This window comes from Rana temporaria, chromosome 2 (genome assembly GCF_905171775.1).
Source record: "Rana temporaria chromosome 2, aRanTem1.1, whole genome shotgun sequence".
NCBI classification, from domain to species: domain Eukaryota; kingdom Metazoa; phylum Chordata; class Amphibia; order Anura; family Ranidae; genus Rana; species Rana temporaria.
Window position 1 is genome coordinate 68,716,369 of NC_053490.1, and position 10,181 is coordinate 68,726,549.

General features: G+C 44.1%; 1 protein-coding gene across 1 annotated transcript in view; it reads left to right on the top strand.

The window, feature by feature from the left end:
• The window catches only part of SERPINE3 (serpin family E member 3), a 35,526-nt gene extending 25,822 nt beyond the window's left edge, over positions 1 to 9,704 (top strand). The window contains exons 7-9 of the mRNA XM_040340327.1: positions 4,424 to 4,510; positions 6,387 to 6,470; positions 9,525 to 9,704. Of these exons, the coding sequence (XP_040196261.1) occupies positions 4,424 to 4,510; positions 6,387 to 6,470; positions 9,525 to 9,568 (215 nt within the window). The 3' untranslated portion in view covers positions 9,569 to 9,704. The remainder of the gene's footprint in view (positions 1 to 4,423; positions 4,511 to 6,386; positions 6,471 to 9,524) is intronic.
• The last annotated feature ends 477 nt before the right edge of the window (positions 9,705 to 10,181 follow it).

The following is a 10,181-nucleotide window of genomic DNA, read 5'->3' on the forward strand; positions in this document are numbered from 1 at the left end:
CAATAGATCTGGTAAGCCTCCCCTTTTGGTGGTGGGTGTTGTTTTCACACGTTAAGCTTACCGTCAATCACCGTGGTGTTTGGAATCATTTACTGCATACGGTTCATCCATCTATCAAGTTCATACACTCATACGGACTTGCATTTGATTACACGGATGTTCAGTGTTGATATAGACTTTCAGTGTCTTGTTTTATTTTTAATTTTCACTTTAGCGCTACAATTTTTGTACACCATATATTGCTTTCTTGTTTCACTAGATTGTTTGTGGCTGCTCACTACCACGATAGCGCAGATTTAGCTTTGTTTTTGAAGCTCCAAAAATAGAAATTAAATAAATGCATATTTATTTTTTAAAGTGAACTTATCCTTTAGCCCAGGTTCACACTGAGCTGTGGAAATTAAGCTGTGCAAGTTCAGCTGAACTCGATTTCACTCCCGCATGTCAGTTCACGATTTCGGCTGCGGGTTTCTGCACAGATGTCAAAGGAAATTGCACCCCGAAATCGCAAAAAGTAGTACAGAAACTACTTTTTGAAATCAGTGCCGCAAATGCAGCGTCGCACCGATTAGGACGGTGTCATTGCCGGCAATTGCCACTGATTTTACATGTCAAATTGCACCAATGTGAGGGGCTTAGGCCCCTTTCACACGGACGGATAGAATGGTGCTTTTAGCTGTGGATTTTCTAGTTTTCTACCGCAGCTAAAAGCTTTCCTATGGCCCCATTCACACACAACGTTTAGCTGCGATTTAGTTGCATGCGGTTTGGTGCGAATAGAAAAAATAGAATTGAATGCGTCCAGGTGCGATTTAGCGCAGCTATATGCACTTAACCGCAGGTAATCGCAGTCTTTTGTGTCAACTGCGGATAGCAGCGTGAGAAAAAAAAAGAACAACAGGAAGCACACCATAATCAAAAAAAATAAAAAGGGTTGCTATGGAAATGACTACTGCAGTTAAACGCGGCCGCATGTAGCCGCACGTAATCGCAATGTACAAATGCAGCTAATCGCAGTGCCCAGAGCCTTGAATTTCACTGAAAATGTACATGCTTTTAATTGCGGCAAAACTGCAGTCCGTCTGAAAGGGGCCTTAAGCTTTGACAATAAAACCTAGAAGCCGATTGGTTACTATGCACAGCTTCTGAGTGCACCAGTTTTAGTAAATCTCCCCCATTGTATTCTGGGAGCGATTGGATGCAACCACTGCTCAATAAATGTTTTCCAGCATGTCCTTCTGACAGAAGCAATCAACTTCTGTCGAGCAGGGACAGCGACAAATTGATCAAAATTCGATCAATCCCTCCTGAGCCAGCAGAAATTTTGATTTCACAATGGCCAGCTTTAGGACTGTCTCTGAAAAATGATCAGCTGAATATTTATCATGCCCTGGCCAATTCCAGGAGGGGGAACCCAGAAGGTGGCTGGGGGGATGATAAATGTTCAGGAGGCCTAAGTTTGTTCTTTCCTCTTCACAGAGGGTTCTCCTGGGGGGCTGTTGCCACTGGAAGATAGCCAGAGAGAGATTGCTGCTTGGTCCTCGGCAGTTGCTGGGCTGTGGATCTGAAAATAATCTCTGAGTCCTGGACTGAAACAAGGGATCCTCTCCTCCACAGAGTACTTGCCTGAGGATGTTGGGTGGAGGACAGCTCCTGGGACATTGCGAGGAAAGACGTCACCGGGACTGATAGTTGGACAAGTGCCAGAGGGGAATCAGTTGCCAGAAACTGATTTATAGACTGCTGTTGCATACCCTGCTCCCCCCAGAAAAGCTGTTCTTGGGAAGATTGGAGGGAAATTCGTCCTACTGTGATTACTGATCGTTTTGATGTATCCGGTGATCCTAAACTCCTCTCCTGTTAAAACTTTTCAGCAATAACCCCCAAAAAGACATCCTTTAGCCTTAATTGTCAGTGTGCCTGGGTAACTGGTGGCCTCTGTACCATTTGGAAAAATCTTCAGCGGCCCCTTTGGGGTAAGAGCTACACAAGGATAGGCTAAAACCTACACTTTGAGCCCCCCCCCCCCATTTCCTGCTGGCTATTTAATGCTAAATCCTCAAAACTTACAAACTGTGATAATTATTTTCTTAATTTGTTCGCCTTTTTTGGTAACCTCTGGACATTTATGATTAAATTTAACAAAACACACAAATCATGAAGCCATATCTGTATTCTCCTGTACTTTAGGATGCACATTTAAGACTAAACTGTGAATATAAAGCAGGCCATATTATTTTCTGATAGTACTTTCTGGTATGATAGAGCTTGTACAGCAAGCAAGGTGTCATCATTCAGGAATGCTATTGGCAGCATGGTATCTAAGTAGAGCCCACGTTAATTTTAAACAGTCCTGGGCAGTCATCCTATCGTAAAGCATAAAACCATAAAAGAAACAATACTAGTGTGCTGCTACAGAACTGCAGTAGGTGAATATATGTGATGAACTTCTGCAGCCACTCTAAAAGTACACTCACCTGAAACAAACAAATGGATAATAATAATGGTGTGCTGTTCAAATTTATAATGTTGTTTTGGTATCATAAAGTGCCAAGTGAGACCCTGACAACAATGACCATGGATCCCCAGACCCTACTTTCTTACCGAGCTGTGGCGGACTACCCCCCCTTTTTTTTTCACTACCATGACCCCCCCTCTCGCCCAGACCCCCCCCCCTCATTACTGAACAGTAATAATAAGCGTCCGCATGCTGCCGGACTTTGCCACCTTGATCGATAGGTAGGTACTAGAGTCCAGCCTAGGGAATGAAGGAGATGGTAGTTGGTCGTTTTTTTCTGGTTCACCAATGCCACCTCCACAAACACCTAGAGACCTGAGCGAGTGTCAGGCCCCGTACACACGTCCGAGAAACTCGACGTGCAAAACACATCGTTTTGCTCGTGGAGTTCCTTGTGAAGCCGCCGAGGATCTCGGCGAGCCAAGTTTCCCCATTGACTAACGAGGAAATAGAGAAAATGTTCTCTATTTGGCTCGACGAGTTCCTCGTCGGCTTCCTCGGCCAAAAGTGTACACACCACCGGGTTTCTCGGCAGAATACGGCTCCGATCGAGTTTCTGGCTGAATTCTGCCGAGACACTCTGGCAATGCCCATCCCATACTTTGTTGTTGTATTACGGGTTGAGCGCAACCAAAAACTCTCTCCGTACTTTGACCAGGGATTTCGCTCACTTCGTTCATTGTCTACTACTGTTTAATGTGACTGTTAGCACCCACTGCAACAATAACGCTGCTCTCAGATATCTTTTTCTGATCTATGCATATTGTGGCGGCTGCGCCCGCATGTATTCACGTTGTCGATTTATGAATACTGTTATTATAACTGTTAATGCTGAAGAAAACGGTAAATAAAAACTTTTGGAAAAAAATAAATAAAGTGCCAAGTGATAAATTATTAGAAAAAAAATAAAATTATACATATATATACACACACACAGAAATAAATCTAAACAAACTTATAAATGAGTCAAATCAAAAGTCTAAAGCCCTGTACACACGATCAGTCTAAGCCGATGAAAACGGACAGAAGGTCCGTTTCACCGGTCCAAACCGACCGTGTGTGGGCGCCATCGGTCAGTTATCCTTCGGTCCAAAAAAAAATAGAACTTGCTTCAAAATTGAACTGATGGACGCCCGACTGATAGGTCAAAACCAATGGTTAGTACGCAAAAGCATCGGTTAAAAACCCGCGCATTCTCAGAATCAAGTCGACGCATGCTTGGAAGCATTGAACTTTTTAACTGATGGTGTGTAGGCACATCAGACCATCAGTCAGCTTCATCGGTTAACCGATGAGAACGGTCCTTCGGACCGTTCTCGTCGGATGGACTGATCGTGTGTACGCGGCCTAAAAGTATAAATTAATCAAATATCAGTCCACATTTTCCCAAAAATTTCCCAAAAGCAGATGTGGTCTTAAGACCAGAAGGTAAAAAAAATCCCAGTATGTAATGACAGTGGGAGATGGTTTACTAGCGAGGACCTATCCTCCTTCATTTGGAATGGTCCTAAGGGTAGGGGATACTTTCCTTCCGCGGTCGTGCAACTCAAAAATAAAACATACATTCTGCTCATCGGGTAGTATGTAAAAAATGTATATTGAAAGTAGATGTCATTATTCATTTGAACATTGCACCATCATTATTATAAAGCATAAAACAGGTCATCTTGTGGACATAACCAATTTCCACTGCTCACACCTGCAACATTCTTCCTTTGGCCATTATTCATTATGCCAAAAAACTGGATTGCTTAACTGAATTTTATTTATTAAATTTGCAGACATCTTTTACATACCTGTATTATTAACATCCAACGTTTTTGGACTGGCTTTCAGCTTTGGCATAAGTCAAAACAGGTGTCAGTGTGATAAAAAATTAAATGTTCCTCAAACTTTTTCTTTCAGAGGATAGCAATGTGTACGTCTCTCAAGCCATTCATAAAGCAGAAATCGAAGTGGCAGAAGGAGGAACAAAAGCCTCAGGAGTTACAGGTTTGTAAAACGTAGTATGAAAATGTTTTTTTCTAAGTTAAAGTTTTTTTTTTTTTTTTTATAATACAATACTACAAAACTTGGCATGTGCAGGAGAGGCAGCTGACAACGGACGCCCCATAGTAAGTCTATGGGTGATGTCACTTCTCAGCCACCGCTGGCTGTCTCTTTCTTGAAGCATCTGCCGCTGGAGACAGACCAGATTGGCTACAGAAAAGCTATGTATAGCTTTTTTGCTTTATAGGGCTAGATAGATTAGTCTTATGCCGCATAAACACGATCGGAAATTAAGACAAAAAAAACGTGGAATTTTTCTGACGGAATATTGGCTCAAACTTGTGTTGCAATGTTGCATACACACGGTCACACCAATCTTGTTGGAAATTCCGACCGTCAAGAACGCGGTGACGTACAAGATGTACGACGAGCCAAGATCAATGAAGTTCAATAGGCAGTTCTGCTCTTCTGCTTGATTACGAGAAGGCGTGTTTTTTTTTGCGCGTCAATTGCATACAGACGATCGGAATTTCCGAAAGGAATTCTTCCCGTCTGATAAATAGATAACCTGCTCTCAATCTTTGTAGTTAGCAAAAGTCTGATGGAGCATACACACAGTCGGAAATTTCCATTCAAAAGCTCACAACTTATTTTTCTTGTCGGAATTTCCAATCGTGTGTACGCGGCCTAAGAATGTGGCTGCAAGTAGATTTAAGCTCGGTTTACACTAGGGCAGGCCATGCAGCCCCTGCTTGCTCAGGCACGGCAGCCCATTTATTTGAATGGGCTGCTGTGCCGCTTGAAACTCACAAAAAAGGTGCGTGCACATTTATAAAAAACCCTTCCACAGGGAAATGGTTTCCCTTTGGTCCACGCACCCGCAATCGCACTGTGAGCTGAGATGGGTGTGGATGCCATTCAGAATGAATGGCAGCCCCGCATGTTCCACAAGAGCAGTGCTATTCAGCTGCAGGTGCGATTCCTGCAACTGGAACACACGGCCCGCACTAGTGTGAACTGAGCCAAAAGGCCTGAACACACAATCGGATCTGACCGTTTGTATGCTCCATCGGACAATTGTTGTCTGATTTTCCGACAACAAATGTTGGATAGCATGCTTTAAAATTTTACGACAACAAATGTGCGATGTTGGATTATCCGATTGTGTGCACACAAGTCCTTTGGAAAAAAATCCAAAGTACAAACACGCATGCTCAGAAGCAATGGCTCACCATAACACAACATTAGCAGAAGTTGCCCAAAGGGTGCCGCTAAAGAGCTGAAAAAACACAGTTTCGTATTTTTTTGGCTGACAACGATTTGCCACCTGTATGTAGAACAAGTTCAAAAGTCCTACGCTTTGACCGAAGGAAATCCTATTGTGTGTATGAGGCTTAAGAATTTGTTTTAGGCTGAACTTGTACTACTAAAGCACCATTTCAAGCAAAACCAATCGGGGTAATGCTTTTTGCCCTCTGAAAGGCAATAAGTGGTGATCTGTGGTGGATTGCTTTCCAGAGGGCAGTATAGCAGTCCCTGGCAGGTGTTCAGGAGGCACTACTGCTTTTTTTTATTTTTTTTGCTGAACAGAAATTTTACATTATGGTAGCGCACCACAACTGTGAGCCCATTAATCGCAGTAAGCGAGTTTGATCGTCAGTGCCACCTGTCAAACTCTGCAGTCCCAGGTAAAATTGCAGCATGTGTACAGCCCCAAAAGTGGTAGAATTCTGGTAGGCGACCAGGGGTGGTAAACAGTCCCACCGGCCATCAGTGTGAAAAAGTCCTGTGGGCATGAGAGTCAGTTTTCTTCCATTTCTGATTTTGTCAAATGTTTTGTATATTAGCAGCATGCCTAAATGACTCTCTTTTTGTACAGCCATGGTGTTGCTGAAGAGATCCCGCATGCCTGTATTTAAAGCAGACAGACCATTCTTTTTTTTCTTAAGGCAAGCAAGCTCAGGTATGGTACTTGTCTTAATTTAAGTATTATTTTTTTCCATGTCAGAAATATTGTCCTTTGCAATATTGTGATACCAGGAATCGAAGGAAATCTGTATTTCATATACTAAAATGAAAACTACGTACAAAATGTAAAATAAAAATAAAAAATTCATAAAGTATATGCCATAATATTAAAGCTGAACTACCCCCTCCTATCCTTTACAGCCAAGAAAGATGTCAGTTTGGGTAAGAGCACAAGCAACTGTGACAGATATCATTCATTGGCATGCCGTGAATGTATTAGTTTTGGGAAAATGTTAAAAGGATCACTAAAGGAATTTATTTTAAATAACAAACATGTTATACTTACCTCCACTGTGCAGCTCGTTTTGCACAGAGTGGCCCGAACCTGGTCTTCTGGGGTCCCTCGGCGGCTATCTCGACTCCCCCCCGCAAGGACTCAACACCTTCATGTGAGCGAGCTTGCATGGTGTTGAGTGCTTGCGGGCGCACTCCCGTGATACAGCCGGCGACCATAGAGGCTCACTGTATCACTCAGCCCCGCCCTCCAGCGCGTCGCGCCATTGGATCGGAATGGCTGCGCTGCTGTCAATCAACCAATGAATGAGCCTGGAAGACGGCCGAGATGCCTGCTCGTTCACGGCGCAGGACTTTCCGGAGGTCAGGTAAGTAATTGGGGGGCTGGGGCGTTAATGCATAGAATGCCCCCCTTGTGACATCACAAACCCATCATGCCCAGGTCCGTGATGTCAGAAGAGGGCAGGGTGATGTCACCTGATGGCCACACCCCATAGCTGTATAAGAATTGTCAAGACACAAGAGCTGACAGAATGGAGGGAGCCAGTGTCAGAGAAGGAGTGCATTTTTATTTATTTATTTTCAGGCCGGCTGCGGAAGACATTGTGATTGATGTTGGATCTACATCCGGGGACAGAAGTCCATTGTTAAAAATTACTAGTCAAAAACCATCTCATGTCTTTATTTACACTACACTGCTTTTTGGGGGGTGAATGAGTAGGGCGGTAAAATGGGGGTGGGTGGACAGAATGTGTTTTTTTTTTTAAACATATATTTTAAATATTTATCACAATTACGTTTTTCTTTATTAGCCTTGTTGGGGGGTTAGGTGAGCAGAGGAGGAGGATGCGGGGACAGTCAGGGGAGATCTTTGTGGTGCGGGGTGGGTTTACAAACACTGATCCCCCTGTATAGATTTCAATATAGCAGCTGAAAGCCGGGGGGGGGAGTAAGGAGGAGAAGCAGCTATATTGAAATCCATACAGGGGAATTGCTGCTTGTAACTCCCCCCACCAAGTGGAGTACAAGTACTCACCCAGAAAAAAAAAAGGCAGTTTTTGACAAGTCCTTTATTAAACATAAAAAATGCCCCTGGTTGTAGCTCCAGCATCAATTATGATGATGGCAGCCGCTGCCGCCATCTTCACACCTGGCTTTTAACATCTGAGCTGCTAACCCTAAGGCTCCGTTCACATCTAGGCATTTTTTTTGGGGCGATTTTCTGCTCTAAAAACACCCAACAAGACAAATCCTATTCATTTCAACGGCCCCCTGTTCACATCCGAGTGTTCTGTCACCTTAAAGCGGATGTGCCATGGGAACAAAATATTAAAAGCCAGCAGCTACAAATACTGCAGCTGCTGACTTTTAATATTAGGACACTTACCTGTCCTGGAGTCCAGCGCCGATCGCAGCAGAGAACGAGCGATCGCTCGTCACTCTGCTGCTCCCCCCGCCATCCACGCTGAGGGAACCAGGAAGTGAAGCGCTGCGGCTTCACTGCCCAGTTCCCTACGGCGCATGTGCGAGTCGCGCTGCGCCCGCCGATTGGCTCACACGCTGTGTGCTGGGAGCCGAGTGTTCCCAGCACACAACGGGCGACAGACGGGATGTGACGGAATGCCCGTCTTTTGCCCGTAGCGTGTGGCCGGAAGTGGGTGCAAATACCTGTCTTTAGACAGGTATCTGCACCCCCCTCCCCCCTGAAAGGTGTCAAATGTGACACCGGAGGGGGGGAGGGTTCCGATCAGCGGGACTCCACTTTAGGGTGGAGAACCGCTTTAAGCAAAACGCCCGTCACTCAAAAAAAGTACTTGAGCTTTGGCAGATTATAAGCATTTTAGAGCTTTTCATTTGTGACTTGTCAACGTCACAACGCCTGGAAAAAAAAACACCCGTAAAAAAGCAAGACCTAGACGTGAACAGTGCCTAATATGTTGTAAATTACAGGGTGGGGCTGTTTTATTAAAACTGAAGAGTGCAAAATCTGCTGCAGCTGTGCACGGTAGCCAATCAGATTTGAACCTATCGACTGCCATTTTTTTTCTTGAACATTAAGCTGACAAGAAAAAAAATGGAAGTCGATAGGCTTCTAGGCACAGCTTCACCAGATTTTGCACTCTCCAGTTTTAGTAAATCCACCCCAGTGTCATTACAAAGCATTACCGGTCCATGGGTGTATAGAATTAATTATCTTAAAAAAGGAGAAGTCCAGCCTGAGCTTTTTAGGCTGGGCTTCTCCTCTGGGTCACAGGAGTGTAATTTGTTTTGCATTCCTGAGACCCGTTTTCAGCGGAGAGCGGTCTGAAGTCCACTCTCCGCTGACGTCACTGCCATCAGTTCGGGGCAGCGCGTCATCACGGCTTCCAAGTCGGGATCCGCCAGCTGTCCTGATCGCTGGCAGTCTCCGTGAGCTGCTGAGACAGCCTCTCCCCGCCCCTCCACTTAGCACTGAGAAGTAGAGCAGAAGCCATGCTTATTGAACTGTTAATATGGCTCTGCTCGGGGAGGAGTGAGCACCGAGCCATCGGTGGTGGTCGGTTCTCAGTGCAGAGACATCAAGGGACAGCGGCAGCATCAGCCTGATGCTCCATCCACCGAGGAAAGTATGAATAGCAAAAAGAAAACAAACAAAAAAAAAAAAAAACATACTCCTCTTTTAAACAAATCCAATACTTTTGTTTTGGGCATGTGTATTCTTTGTTTTAAATGTCATCCTGACCCTAACTTGTGTTTTCTTATGTTGTCATTTCAGGGACGGTGCTATTCATTGGGAGAGTCACCAACCCCTTGCATTAAATATATATTCTAAGCTTGCTTTGAGACGACAAATCAGAGAACTGTTGTATTTATTAAAGGATTCACATTCTGTGAACACCAAAATCTTTTATAGATGCTTGTGTTAATAAAGCAGTGATGCTTTTTATATATAAAAGATGTCTGCCTTATTTTATTTTTTTGTTTTTAAGTAAACCATGCAAGAGCTGGTTTTGAACTAGTTGGTTCCCTTATTTAAATTTTTTTAACTTGGACCTCGAAGTCCAAATGATGAAAGCAGCAGGCGGTTAAGCAGTTCATCCATCAGCCACAGGGGCATACCTACTGGGATCCATTCCTCCCTGCGATAGCCAACAGATACAAACAGGCTGCACTTCCTTCATGTTTCTAGATCAAGTAGTCCAAATTCTACAGACTGACATATTGCCCAATGGCAGACCCACATGTACCCACAGTGCATTTCTCCCCAATGGCAGCCTAGTCACTATCTGGGAGAAATGCATCAGAATGAAGGAGAGTGTCTAGTACCGAGCGATATGCCACAATACAATTGCTGGATATACAAGAAAAAAAAAAAAAGGAAGAAAAAAAAGTATCTGGATACTACCTACAGTCCCAGCTTTGTCACCTTCCC